This window comes from Furipterus horrens, unplaced genomic scaffold, assembly GCF_987537825.1.
Source record: "Furipterus horrens unplaced genomic scaffold, mFurHor1.1.pri manual_scaffold_1, whole genome shotgun sequence".
NCBI lineage: Eukaryota > Metazoa > Chordata > Mammalia > Chiroptera > Furipteridae > Furipterus > Furipterus horrens.
The window spans coordinates 215,748,381-215,762,982 of NW_028327171.1; the positions used below are offsets into that span (position 1 = coordinate 215,748,381).

At 57.1% G+C, this 14,602-nt stretch overlaps 1 protein-coding gene across 5 annotated transcripts in view; it reads left to right on the forward strand.

The window, feature by feature from the left end:
* Positions 1-14,602, forward strand: part of AGAP1 (ArfGAP with GTPase domain, ankyrin repeat and PH domain 1) — a 389,946-nt gene that overhangs the window by 248,298 nt on the left and 127,046 nt on the right. For all 5 annotated transcript variants that reach the window (XM_090285113.1, XM_090285119.1, XM_090285104.1 and 2 more), the window contains one exon: positions 13,135-13,303. In XM_090285113.1, the coding sequence (XP_090141239.1) occupies positions 13,135-13,303 (169 nt within the window). The remainder of the gene's footprint in view (positions 1-13,134; positions 13,304-14,602) is intronic.

The following is a 14,602-nucleotide window of genomic DNA, read 5'->3' on the forward strand; positions in this document are numbered from 1 at the left end:
GTGTGGCCGCGTGGCTCTCTCCGTGTCGGCACAGATGTGTGTTCCCGGTGTGCGCGTGCGCTGCTCAGAGGCCCATCGGGCTGGCCCGGACCCCGTCACCAGCCATCCTCAACGGGGTGATCATGTTAGACCCAGGGTGCTGGGGGCAAGCGTCTCGCCCCAGGAAGATGGGAGCCAGAGTCAGCACTTGAATCGCGTTACATGGAAACAGTAAGGCTACAATGAGGCCGGCCTGGCGAGGGCCCTTAATCATCCCACTACGATCTCTTGATGACGATTCTTTGACTGAAGTCCAGGTGCTGGCAGGGCTGGCCACAGTCAGAGGGTTACTGTCACCTGTAAGGCTGGCCTTCCCAGAGGGGCTGATCTGGATGGCTCCTGCCAGATCAGCCAAATTGAATTCCCAGGTGAGCATCCCTGGCGGCTCCTGGGCAGACAGGCAGACAGGGGCTGCAAAGCTGACCGGGACAGGTGCACAGTCGCCGCAGGGGGACGGAGCCCGGCCATGTGGCTTTGTTAGGAAGAGGCGCCCGAGCGGCAGGGGCCCCGGCTTTCACTTGCTTTGGGCCCCGTGGGAGCAGGAGGCTGACCGGCTCCGTCTGACTGACTCCTCTGGGAAGTACGTTACACATCATCGCTGGATGCCTTTGGAGAAAAGTTCTCCCGGGCAGGGCCATTCCTCAGGGAGCAGGGACGGTTCCTTATTCCACAGGCGGCCCTGGATGTGTTCGTGTGACAACAGATCGCCCTTTGGACACGAGCCGGCTGCCTGACCCCAGGCAGGCGCTGGGTGGACAACGGTGTGGCAGAAAACAGACCCGGCCTCCTCCCGCGGCCAGCGGGGCCGGTGTGGGGCCCCAGCCATGCACTGCGCTGCTGGGGTCCCAGCGGGGTGACAGGCTCGTTGAAACTGTGGCTTTAGAGACAGTCTGCCCGTCAGGAATTGGGGACATGGGGCTTCGTGGCCCCCTGTGGGCTGGGGTGAGGTTGCAGGCTCCGCCTGAGCTGGGGATGGGTCAGCGGCCAGGGCACCCTGGGCCGGCCTCCGTGGACCACAGACGGGTCTGCAGCACAAGGTTGTGCGGAAGGGACCTCAGCAGGTGGCGGCCCCACAGTGCCACTGTTGCTTCAGACTTCTCTCCTAAACATTGTCCCCGAGTGTCCTTGTTTCTCCGGGACCCTCAAGGACTGCGCAGCTCTGTGGCGTCCCTCTGAGGAGTATCTTCTGTTGTTCACTGCCCACCCCCACCCCCAAACTCGGCCCCTGCAGGGTGTTTAGGCAGCCGCAGCCCTGGTCCCTCCGATTGGCGGCGCGGCCGTGGCTCAGGCTTCCCCCAGGCGTCCCCTGCACCGGAGACGGAAGCTGATGAAGGGCCCTCGGACCCCTGCGCATGTCTCCTTGCTGTTGACAAAAGAGAGCCTCAGTCTCTGCGCAGTAGAACGGAATCTCCTGTGTGTGCTCCGATGGGAGCACATGATCTTCTCTCTGGAAATCAGAGCGAAAGCAGGCAAACTGCTGGCCCCACCCAGACTGAGGAAGTTCTCCAAAAGTTGACACCAACCCCAGATTCGCTCCCTCGGGGCTCCATGAAGTTTTAACCCACCCGCCCCCCACTGCCCCACACCCTTGCCTGCTCCAGCCTCTCCCCAGAGGCTTAGGAGCCCTTAGCAGTGGCTGCCTCGGGCCAGCGGGTCCCCTGCCTCCTGCATCAAAGGTAGAGAGGAGACGTGGGTGCAGGAGGAAGGCGTGATCGTGGCCCCCAAGCCCAGGGGTCTCCAAGGTCGTCTGTCCCTATGCTGGGGGCCCCTGACAGCCACCAGGTCCGGCGGCGGGGACAGGTAGCTGAACACTCCAGTTATGCCAGGAAAGGGCGTGCTTAGAGTGCCTGCAGGTCCTCGGCCTGGTCCCTAACCGACCGTGTTCACCAGCTGACCTTTGACGTGAGCAGAGGTTGGAGCGTGCCTAGGAGGTGGCATCACGCAGCCGTCCCCTTCCGCGTGTGATGTGGGCCTCCCCCGAGGCGGTGCATTTTACAGACGTGGAGAAGTGGCTGGATGGTGTCTGGAAGCCTGGAGAAGGAAGCCTTTCACTGGCCGGAAGGTGAATGGCACTGTCTTCTGTTGAGATAAGGCCACTTCAGACTCTTAAGAGCACGCAGCTCTTCTAAGGAAAAGCGGGGACCCGAGATCGGAGCTGTGGGGCAGGGCCAGGCACGTGGTAAGATGAAGACTGACCAGAAAAAGCCAGCTCACTAGGTTCATCTTTCTCAACATGCTGATGTTCAATTAAATAAAACCCATCACCCAGTTTAGATGGAAAGCTCAACCCAAACAATGAAGACCCTCCAAGTAGGGTGACAGCTGCTGTGTTTGCCCAGGGCTGAGGGGGTGCCCAGGACACAGGACTCTCTGAGCTAAATGCCAGGCAGCCCGGGACAAATTGATCACCCTCCCTTTAGCTTCCCTTCTCCTTCAACTCCACTTGCAAAGACGTCCCAAAACATTTCAATAAAACCAACATTGTGAAGAGCAAGGCTTCTGACGAGGGTCTGTGGTTTCTATTTTTGTTTCTCTCAAAAATTACATATGCACAAGCCCTGGGTGCCTCACTTCCTTGGGGAGGGTGCAGGATGTATACGAGTGTCCCGGGTTTCCCGACACTGGGCTGGGTACCAGTCATGCTGGGCGAAGGGCAGCCTGTTCTGTGGACTTAAATGGGAGCCTCAGGGAGCATCGTGGTGGAAAAACGGGGGGATGATGAGGAAGAGCTCGGGCCCCGGAGCTTCATAGCCTCTCTGCCCACTCACTTCCGTGTCGCGAGCAGCCGCCAGCCTGGCTCGCCTTCCTGCTGACAGAGGCATGTGCAGCGGCCTGAGTGCACCCAAGGACTCGGCTCGTGGCCACGGTCCAGCCGAGGACCTTCCAGTGCCCTGGCCGGGAAGGCTGTCCCGGGCGTCCTCGTGAGGATGTGTGGCAGGTGGACCAGCCCCGCCCGCCTGGCTGGTGCACGTGGCCGGCATGTTCTCCCCCATCCTCATTGCCCGAGTTGGAAATGGCTGTCATTTCTCCCTGACTTTCCTGCTTACGGGACATCATTTCTAGACGCATCCATTCCGGCTGTAGGAGGCCTCTGATCCTGCATGCTGTTGACATGGTTAGCTCAAAAACCCCACAAAATGGCTGGAACCCCAAAAACACCCATTCAGAAGTCTGTATGTCTGTACGTTCGGAAAATAGGTAGCTACCAAGGAGCGGGGGTCTGGCGCTCTCTGGCAGCCAATGAACCTTCCTGTTCCAGCCTGACGGCTTGTGGCAGGCGAGGGGGCTGTTTGCCACGCCGCCACCAGGACACGTGCGGGCGTCGCTGAGACGGGCAGGAGCCAGCCCAGGGCAAGCAGGAAGTTCCCAGGTTGTCTCCTGCTCCTGGGAGGAAAGAGACAAGCCCTGCGCGTCAGGTGGTGGTGACGTTGGGGCAGGAGGTCATATCCTGGAGTCAGCAGGTGTCTGCGCTTCCCCTGGAAACCACGGCCGTCTGGTTACCCAGGCGGGTCCGCTTCGTGGGCACACCTGGCCTTCCCAGCTGGCGCTGTGGGTGTCTGCCTGAGGAGCACGGTATGTGAATCTTGTCTGCCTCGATCGGACTTGCTGCTCCACATCTGTCCCTGAAAGGCTTTGTCCCACTTGCAAGGGACAGTTGATGAGAAATATTATAAATACACACCTGTGAAGTGACGTGGGAATATAGGTCCGTATGTGTACGCACAGAGCTGGGGGAAGAACTTTATTTTCATACATTTTCTATGGAGAAGGGAATCAAGGTGTGCTGGGTCTCTGTGGCCTCAAAACAGAATTCCCTCCTCCCTTTCTGGGTTCCCAGGTGTCCCGTCAGCGCCTCTCCAGGGGAGTCCTGCAGTGCAGGCGGAAGGGGCCCTGGTCTGGGCACCTGCAGTTGTGGCTCTGACCCTGGTGCTGTGGAGCGCTGGGGTTGCTGGACTGGCCTCCTCCGCAGCCCCCGCCCCAAACCCCAGGGATTCATCCAGGGTGGTTCCCCAAACGCGGCTCTCCTGAACTCCCAGCCCCGTGTGTCGGCGCAGTCCAGCCCACGCGGCCCCTGCCCATCAGGACCGTCCACACGACAGAGTAGCGTCCATCCTTGCATTCTCGTTATACGGAGAAAAGGTCTCCACGTGGGAGAGGAGCTTAAGGCTGTTGGTGCTTTTTGTTCTTGTTGTGTGTTTTGGTTTTATTTTATTTTTTAATTATGGTAAAATTCACCTAACATACAATGTTACGGTTTACCACCTAGACACTCCTTACGGGTACAGTTCAGGAGGGGGAAGTATTTTCACATTCTGGTCACCGACTGTCCAGAGCTTTTTCGTCTTGCAAAACCGAAACTATGTTCCCATCCACCTCTACCACCCCCGCCCCCGCCCGCGCCCCCAGCCCCCAGCCCCTGGCTCCCACTCGTCTGCTTGTGGCCTCCACGGAGTGACGCCTCTAAGTGCCTCCTGCGAGTGGAATCGTGGGGTGTTGTCTTTCTGTGGCTGGCTGGTTTTATTTTGCAAAGCGTCCTCAGATTTCATCCACGTGGTAGACGGTTACAGGATTGCCGCCCTCTGTCAGGCTGAACAGGAAGTGTCCCGCAGTCCGGGTGGGCCACGTTCTGTTCATCCAGGCTTCTGTCGCAGTGACGTTTGGGCTGCCGCCGCCTCTTGGCGTAACGAACGAGGCTGCCGTGGACGTGGGTGTGCAGGCGTCTCTTTGGAGCTGGAGGTCTGAGTGTGAGAAGGGGAACATGGGAGAACAAGGCTGGCTGGATGAAAAGACGTCCAGCCGTACGCGGGGCCCCGGAGGAGAGAAACTGCTGGGGTCGGGGAGGTCTGATGACCCAAGTGGTGGCGTGGGACCCGCGGGAAGGAGGACACCCGCTCCGCCCTGCTCGCCAGGCTGCTCCTGTGTCTGCCAAGAGCCCTTGGGGGGGGGGGGGCTGCTGCCTGAGCTTTGGGTGGCCTGGGGAATAGTTGGGGCGTTGGTCCAACCAGTTTCAGGGAGTATGATGACTTGGTCCTCCCGCGTGGCGTGCTTTCAGTGTCGTGGAATGATGCTGCCCTGGGGAGCAGGTATCTTCTAGAGCTTCTATTAGAAAAATGGCTACTGAAAAGCTCATGCTTATTATTGCACTGACACCAGAAAGTCAGATTCTTCATCAAAGTCTTATTTCTGCCTAGAGAATCCCTTCTTTATTTTATATAGCCCAGGATTTGCAAAGTGTGTAGGGTTTACACACAAAAGGACCAGAATGCTTGCAAGTCGTCTTGGTAACACAGAATGGATATAAGTGGGGTGAGACCAGACAGAGTAGGGTCTTCGTGTCTCTTTATGTAGATTAAACAGTTAGATTTCACCTACCCTCTTTTTTTCTACATTGGAAAATTCTTCTTCCTTCTCGCTTTTCTGAATTTAAAAAATGCAGCATGTGTGTATCTGCATGTGTCTGTAAATACGCAGATCTGACCTTGAAGCTTGTGGGTTTGAGTCTTGAAGCTTCTGGGAGAGTCCGTGGGACGCTGTCCTCTCAGCATGGCGTTCCTTCCTTTGTCCCCGATCCGTAGCCTCTTGTCTTCCATTTGGGGGAGGCCTTCCAAGCTTTAGTAACTGTGGCTGGAAGTTCTTGCAAAAGGTAAATAAATCAAACCCATCCATTTTCTTCAGTGACAGCCACTACCAAGAACGCAGTGGGAGAGACTGGACGTGGGGGGTAATGAGGGAATGTTCCTCCACTTCTGCTAAGAAATTGAATTTCGTAATTGTATTTTATAAATATTTTCCTCTCTGGCTCGTAACCTGATTGCCGGCTCGTTGCTAAGGTCTTGCAAGGAAGGGAGAGGTGGTGGTGGGGAGGCCCCCTTCTCAGGTGTGCCCGTGGCCCCAAATGGAAACCAATCAAGGTGCGATTTATGTTCATTAAGTGCTTGTCAAAACTGAAAAATTTTCTAATCAACAGCAATCTAGCGGCGGCCCCCTCGATGGCTGGGAGGGCCGCCTCCTCGCGCGGCTATTTGCCTGTTACAACTCTAGGCTAAAATCCGCTGATGATTACATTAGGCCAAGCTGCCAAGTAAATGAACCGTGTCTTATTTAGGTGCCTCAAGCTTCAGTCTAGTCCTGCCCCGCAGGGCACTGGATAGCGCTTTATGGCTTTAAAATTAGTGCAGCTTCCCGCGTGCTGCAGGGCACTGCCTGTTCTGCCTCCGAACTCAATAAGCAAAGGCAAGGGGTCCTTTGTTCCCCTTTCCTCCTCCTCCCCTGCATCTCAGCGGTTCTGTTCTGCATCTTTTCCAGACGGCATGTTGCAATAAAAATGTCTGACTACCCCACACAGGCCGCCTGCACCAAGAAAAGGAAAGAAAGAAAAAAAGAAAGGCAGGACGTGGAAGAGGGGGAGAAAAGAAGAGAAAGTGGAAAGGGTCACGCGTTTGCAGAGGGCAGGTCTTTTCCTTGGCTAGGAAGTGAAAAGCAGCTTTGCAGGTCACGTCCGAATCGCTGCCTCGGGCAGGAGCAGCACCTTCTGCCCAGGAGGTGCCCACGTAGTCGGGGGGCAGCCGCTGCCGTGTTTCGATGGGACGAGAGTCGCCAGGGCTGATGTGCCGAGGGCGTGGCAGTCCTGCAAGCCCGTCCTGTAGGATCTCAGTGAATCGGCACAGCAGTCCCATGAGGCGAGGGCTGTTTTAATCCGGTTTCTAAAGACGTGGGAACGGGGACCCAGATGATGTAAGATGCCCCGAGCACGCAGCTCCCGGAAGGTCGAGGCCGGACCCCAGGCGGTCACTCTGAGGCCCAGCTGTGGCCAGGAGGAAGCTGGCTGTGTCCTCTGCAGACTTTCTAGTTTAGGAAACCAGAAAATCCTGTTAGGCAGAGAATTGACTGCTCTTCATCTGAAATGAATCGGATTATATTACTGTAACCCCCCCTTGGTGGGCGGTTGCATCAGGGAAACAAAGTAACACCTATAAACGCAAGACATGGGGAAGAATAAACAATTCGACTTCTACGCAGGCCCAGTGAAGAAGCATTTAAATGTCGCGACGGGCAGGAACGGAAGTGGGCGCTGTCCTGCCCCACGACGGGTCCCGTGGCAGAAGCAGCAGCCTAGTCGAGTGATCCCTAGTGCTCTGGAAGACGACATGCCTGCTTGCCGGCTTCAGCATGCCTTCCAGGGCCGCACGTTCTAGCAGACGCGTCCCCATACGTCTCAAGTTTTAAAGAGCTTCAGGCAGCCCCAGCATCATCGTGGCGACAGTTCCTGGGCAACTCCAAGTCCCCGGGATCGCCCTGCTGGTCCGGCAGTGTCAGCCACGCCTCCTTATGCACGGAGCCGCGGCCCAGGAGCGGTGCTGGCGCCGGCCCCCCTCTCGGTGACGGTCCGTCGCCCGCGGTGGCTGAGGAGACGCCTCACTCATTCTGCGCGGGCCGCGTCGAATCGCATGGACGACAGTTGGTGGCATCCGATTAAACCTGACAGGAGAGGGGTCTCGCTGCAGCAGAGCTCAGTACCCTGGGTCAGCCAGGGCCCATGGACTCAAGAAGCAAGGGGTATATTCATAATTCAGTTTGGAGTTCTCTGCCGTTTTGATTTGTATTATCACAGCCCACCCCTCCACCCCGCAGCCGCCGGACTACTGTAAGGCTTTGGCCCACGGCGCTGGCTGCGGTACGTGTGGCCTGCCTGCTGCCTGCTGAGCCCCCGGCGCCTCCCCGGCCGCCTCTCACCATGTCCCTTACCAGGGGTCCCTTACCGGTCTCTGCCACACAAGACCCCTGGTTGGCCAGGTTCCTCCCTCCTGTGGCGGCCACACGTCGCCCTGACAAGCGTTTCCAAGCACCAGTCGGGGTCTCTACGAAGCCAGCTCCGAGAGCGACCCCGGGGACCGCGTGGCTATCTGGGGAAACGCGACGGCTTCTCGGAGGGTTTTCCCCGTGCCGCTGCCTCCGTCCAGCCTTGCTGTCGTGACAGTCAGCGGTCCCTCGCAGAGAAGGAGAAGTTGTCTCTTTGAGATAAGGGCCTGAGAGGGCACGGCCAGAAGGTTTTCCAGAGTGTGACCCCGTTCTGGTAATGTCCGGGTGTCGCTCTCCTCGGCGCCCACGGCCGTGCGCGCGGCCGTTGTTCGCCGTTCCTCAGTGTGGGGCTTGAACGTGGGCTTGGGCCCTGGGAGGGGGCGGTCCTGGCCGCGTGTCTGTGAATGAGCTGCCCTTGGAAACAGTGTCGCGTGGAGTCTGGGAGCAGCGGTGCGTCTGACAGTGGCCTCTCGTATCCCGTTGGTTTGTTTGCTTTTTTATTTATTCTGAGCCCAGAGGTCAGGGTATTTAAAACTAGAACTTAGACAAACCGCTGCTTCATATCCGAACCTGAACCGTCACAAAGTGCCGTGACCACGGGGACTAGGCCGTCGCTCTTTCTCCCAGGAGAAGACGGACACCTCTGAAGACCATGCGTAACTCAAGATTTTGATGAAAAATACATTTTCCAAAAGAAAACCGCGAGAAGAACAGCATCTGCATTTTTCCCCGGCACTCCTCGATGTCGGGTTTCATAACAGCGTGCTCAGTACGGGGGGTGTGTGTGTGGTTTTGGGGGGAAGGCCTGAAGTCACTCTCGCCTGCGACGGACGTCCCGTTGGAAACGTGGGCCTCCGGACGAGCCGTTTCAGGCCGCCGTGCGGGTTCTTCTGGATGCTGAGCAGAGTGGGCAGGCGAGGGCCCCTGAGAGCCTAGGAGCGCAGGGAGGGACCCACGGGCAGTGCTCCGCGCTCCTTCCCGGCTGCGCTGGGTCCCTGGACCCACCTCGCACTGGGGACCACCTTTCACCCAAGCACCTGCCGCTTCATTTCCGAGGCGTCGTGTGACCAAGGTGTGCCGATTTCCCTGTGGGGACACTCTTCAGCACGTCACGCCCCGGAACCACGTGTATGTCACCACCAGTCTTTCCGGAGAAGTCTCTCAGCATCCGGGAGGTGTCAGGGTCGTGGGGGCGCACAGCACGTTTCAGGAGCCCTCCTTGCCGCCGGGGAGCTCCCCTTTTATCACTGGCCGCAGATACTGTTTTCAGGAAAATAGCTGTCAGATACTCAGGACTGAATAATTGCAGTTCAAGTCTGACATGGTCACCCTTTCAAGTAACAACGTCCCCGTAGGAAGCGGCTAGTTCAGCCTGCAACTCAGAACAGTGGCCGAAGGGCTTTTCGGCCGGGAGGGAACCCTCCGCCTTCCAGCCACAGCAGGGACGCGCGCTGTGTCCCTCCCAGGTCACCTCCCAGAAAACTAAAAAGACACGTACACAAGGCTTGACATTTTTTTTAAATTAGCTTTTTAGGAGGTGGGGACTCTTAAGAACATTTGTACGTGAATGTTTGTGTTGCAAGAGCATGGCAGTAAATACAGTGATGACCAGAGAAGCTGCGTCCGGGGCCCATGCCGGGCCGTGTACCAAGGGGCCCGCGGTTGTTGTGACCCCACCTCTGCACCATCGAAGCCACGGCCAATGCGTGGCCCCAGCTCCAGGACCACTGAACTAGATGACACAGAGGGACAACCCGGTGAGGCTGACCGTGGCGAAGAGACCAAAGCCAACATCAGTGTGTCCTAAGCTGCACATCTTAGACAAAAACGTTACCCATGAGCATGAAATATCACATTTCCCGACGTTTACATGCAGGTAGAAATCAGAACTTTTTAGGAAAACCTAATTAAAACAAAGATTTCCATTACTTTTTCCTCTAATTAACGATGAAACGGGAGCATCGTAATACTTTTCAAAAGCACGTGTGGCATCGGAGCGATGCTGATCTCATAACTGTACTTGAAGGGCGCGGACTTCCCGAGCACGTCCGCCCAGGAGGGGCCCCTCATCCGTCTGCGCGTGTCCGTTCAGCTCTGAGACCTTGTCCCCTGCCCTGGGTGCTCCCCGCACACATCCAGGGCGCCCTCTTTCACCAGACAACCAAAGGTAACATCCGGACGGAGGCAGTGGGAACCCATACAGTGAGAGTGTTTTTAGGGACCGTTGATGGATAGCTGTGTGTTGAGCTGAACTTGAAGTGCCAAATGCCCCAGAGCTGACTAAGATGAACTCACCATTTACTGAGAATGATCTCAGCCGTCACACGGGTGGAAGGCTCTGGGACCGCCAAGGCAGGGCCTCTGCATTGTCCCCTGGGTGTTTTTGGGGAGAACGCCTGTGTTTTTTGTTTGCTTTTTTTTAAAGCAGCCTCATGCAGTGTTTTGATGCAGACTTAGTAGCATCTCTTTGCCGGAGCGCGGTGTTACCCGGTCGACCATCTCCGGTCCTGGTCACACATAACTGTGAGGTTTTAGGACAGCCTGGTACGGCAGGCAGCCAGTCAATCAATTCTCCCTGTCAGGGGGACCCGGTACACCGAGGCGCTAATGACTCCGCAGCCCTCTCTGTGGCGGCCCCGCCGAAGGTGGCGGCGAGCTGAACCCTGGGTCTCTGCCGAGCCCACTCGCCGGCTTCTCTCCCGGCAGCTCATTTGCATCTGGGACACCAATTAGCATGTTTGTTGAGGCTAATTGAATGAAACTCAATCATAGCTCTTAATTGCTTGACTATGTGAAAAGAAATCACATTAATGCAGCTAATTAAGTGTACGGCAATAGATGCAACATAATTAGGAGCGAAATGCAAAAAAACAAGGGCTGGCGACAGTGGGCAGCGGCGCGCAGGGGCACGCAGAGCGGCGGCAGAGCTCTCCGCGCGTCCGGATGGTCCCTTCGCCGCAGCGCCGGCCGGGAAGAAACGGCCCACGTGATGAGCGTGGACAACTTGAGAAGGAAAATGCAAATAGGTTTGCAATTACTACTTTTTCAAGCTGTTGAGGGCCAGGAGATGGCCCCTCTGGGGGGCCTGGCTCTTGAGTGGGCCCCAGGGACTTGTTAAGTGCTGTTTAAAAGTACTTGGCTTTGAATTACCCTCACGCCTTGTTAAAGGGTTTTTTCCCCTTTTATCTGCGATCAGCGTTTTCTGCCAGGGCCGGGAGAGGGGTACTGTCTGCCACATTTGCATATCAGAATCAAGCTCACAGTCTCTGTTTTACCCAGGGAGGTCCCTGCCGAGGCCCCAGTATGTGGCTCAGCCCCCTTCTGAGGGGCGACATGGTTGGGTGGCTCCCGCTGCAGTTCCTCCCGCACCAGGCCCGGGAGAGATGAGAAGGACGTGAGTTCTTTCAGAAACGGGGACCTCGGTGTCCTTCCTCCTGGGAGACGCGGGCAGCCACAGCTGCCGGCATCTGTCCCCGTCTCCCACCTGTTCCTGAAGCCCCGCCCTGCGAGGGCTTTTCCAGCGCAGCACATGCCTTTTATAAAGTTTTTTAAAGTTGTAGTGGCTTGAAATATAAAAAGGGCCAAATTTCTATTCTGAATTTTTTTTTTTTTTTTTTTTTTTACAGCTAGCTCTTGGGAAGTTTCAGCTCCTAAATAACTCAGGCAAGAGAACAGGGCCCCCCCCCCCAGCCCATGCTGAGCAGAGATAAATGTGCTCCCTGGGCGCGTTCAGACCCAAGGAGCAGACACTTGGTAGATTTCTATAATAATTTTAAGCAAAATGTCCTGGTTGTTGTGTGTTAAAACGTGCCTATTAAAAGAGCGCATGCTGGGGCTTAGTCACTATCTGATTAGCCTCATTTTAGAGCCCATGAGCAATAAATGCTCAATTACACTCCTGTTATTGTAGTTTAATTTGTTAAGAATTGGCATTAAAGAAGAAAGTTACAGCAAGTTGATACTTTTAAAGGAATAACTATACAAGAAGGAATTCATTATTTACGCGCCTTCACTTCGGTTTTGAAACTTGGCTGTGCGTGTTTTTGGTGGATGTTAATGGAAGTAAATGAAGAATGCTGAAGAGAGCGACCTTTTTAGTGCCCTTGACTCTTAGGCCTGCAGCGAGCAAAGGTCACTTTCTTCTTTGATGTCCTTTTCCTTCCCGGCCCCTCCGCCTGCCAGGGTGCGGACGCCGTTCTCCGGCTCCCAGGCCCCGGAAGCGTGCTCAGGGCACCGTGGCGGGCTCTCCCCCTCCCACAGCCCGGGGTCTCTGCGTGGGCACGCAGCTTCCAGAACCTACCTCGTTCCCTCCGGGTCGGCGGTCACGAGCAAACGGCCCGCTCCCCCCGCCCCGGCTCCCCGCAGCCCGCGGGCCGCTGTGTCGGCGCTTCTTTCCCAGGCGCGTGGGCCTGAACTTAATGGCTTTTAGTAGCTACAAATGAACGGGGTCTCCCCCTTTTATTCTGAAAGGCACCCACCAAGCCTCTGCAAGGATGGAATCTGTTTATTCCACTTCCTGCTTCGTCTTAAGCACTTGAAATGCGATTTCCACGCGCGTGGTTCAGAGCACGTCCCCTCCTGGTGTGCGGTGTAGATTCAGTAATGTCTGCAGAGGCGAGGGGCACCTCACCTCCTCGGCCGCCCTGGCAGCAAGGCCCTTGGTGGGCGGCAGGGCCCGCGGGAGGAAGTAGAATCCCTGAGCACCAAACAGCGGGACTTCCTTTTTAACCCCCGGCCATCCGTGACCGCCGCGTTGCACAAACGCCACGCTGCTGGGCCTGCGCCCGTCCTCCCGGTCCTGCAGAGCAGGCTTGGCTGTCCCTGAGGGTGACACCCGACCGCCCTCCCGACAGCCCCAGTCTTAGCTAGATGTGAGCGGCGGCGCTGCCTGAGACAGAGCGGTCACGGCAGAGCCGTTCCGGCTCCATCAGCGCGGCCGTACAGCATCCGGGAGAGGCCGGCTTCCCAGTGGGTCACCTCCTAAGCAGCAGTTCAAACAAGGTGGCTTCTGTCCGCGCCGATTTTCCCCAGCTGGTTCTCGTTCCCTTTGGTGGCAGCATCGACTGTCCCCTTGTCTCCCCAGGGCCTGGCTTAGCGCAGGACTTGGAGGCAGAGCTCCCACTGCAGGAGAACGGCGAGGCCCCCTGGACGAGCCAGAGCGAGGCCTTTTGAAGCGTTTGCCGCGGGGGACAGGGCACCATGGGATTGCAGCTCACGACGTCTGACGGGACATCTTGTCCTTGGTGCCGAATGCCTCCTTTTTAATCTCTCTTGGGTGTTTTAACGTTTGAACAGGATTACATGCAGAATGTTCACGGCAAAGAGATTGACCTTCTGAGAACCACTGTGAAAGTCCCCGGGAAGAGGCCACCCCGAGCCACGTCGGCCTGCGCGCCCATCGCCAGCCCCAAGACCAACGGCCTGTCCAAGGACGTGAGCAGCTTGCACATCTCACCAAATTCAGGTAAGCTCGCAGCAGACGCGCCAGAGGGCCCCGTGCGCCGGCTCCGGCCAGAGGCGCTGGCCGGGGCTTTGGGGTGCGTGGAGACGTTGACCATCGCGCTGTAGACTGGGGTGCAGAAGCCTCGTCTCTCCCGTGCGGGCCCTCCCTCTGCCCTGTGGGTTCCGTGACGGCCAGCAAGCCGACGGGCACCGAGTCACAGCTGCACAAAGCAGACCGCGAGGCTGTCCCGGAGCTGGGTGCTTGCAGGTGCGGCGTCGCTCCTGACGGAGGGGCTGAGTTGTTGAAGTACCGAGGTTCGTGGTAACTGACTCGTAGGGGCCACGTGTGTGAAAGGGAGGAGGCCGTCGGGGAAGGACGTAAAGGAAACCGTTGGACCCACGTGAAATGTACGTTCTCTCAGCTTTAGGTGGCAACCCTGAGGTCCTTCTCTGCCACCGCGTTAGCTTGCTTCCTCTTTTAAGGGAGAATTTGCTTTTTAATTCAGCCCCAGAGAAGGTCAGTGTTTTCTCATAATTGGAGGTGTTGAGAAGTTCCTAGCACTTGCCAGCTGTCCCGATGTCCCGTTTCGCTTTGGGCTACGAGTCTTCACAGACAGCGACACTCTGGCTGGGAGATTCCGTGGTGGCCCGTCGGGACAGGCGTGAGCTGCCCGGCCCTCCTCCTCCCGCTCCGCCTCCTGTGTCTTTCCTTCTCTGGCAGGAAGCCCCTTTCTCCCTGACCTCCCTCCTGCCTTCTGAGAATAAACTGCTCCCTGGGGGCCCCGCCCGTAACTCCGCCTCTCGACGGCACTGTGTTTCCCCTCTCCAGGGCGTGAAGGACTTTTAAAGGAGGGGAGTTTACCCCACGGTCTGCGGTGTACACAGCAGCTGTGATCGGTGAAAGCGGGTCATGCAAAGGAACAAGAATTTGGGGTCCGTGAGCCAGGGTTCTGCCTAAAGCCACGGGGCGCTGGGCAGGGAACTGACCCTACGCTGGGGTGGCCTGCGCCTGTCACCACTGTGGCAGCAGGCGAGGTGACGTGTGAAAGTGCCAGAAAACTCCTAAAGCACGATGCTCGTCCCAGGAAGTGGGTGAAGGCTTGTTCGGTCGGGTCTCCGAGGACCTGCTGACCCTCCTCCAAAGACATGCGCTCCGTTCCCCTGTTCAGGCTGGTGCGCTCGCTCTGTGGGGTAAGAGAAAAGTGGCCAAGAAAATGTCTCCGGTGAACACAAAGTAACGTCTTTGTTACTTTGTATTTATTCATTTATTCAGAAATAGTTGCTGAGCACTTGGTCTGGGCCAGGAATTGGATGCGCTGTG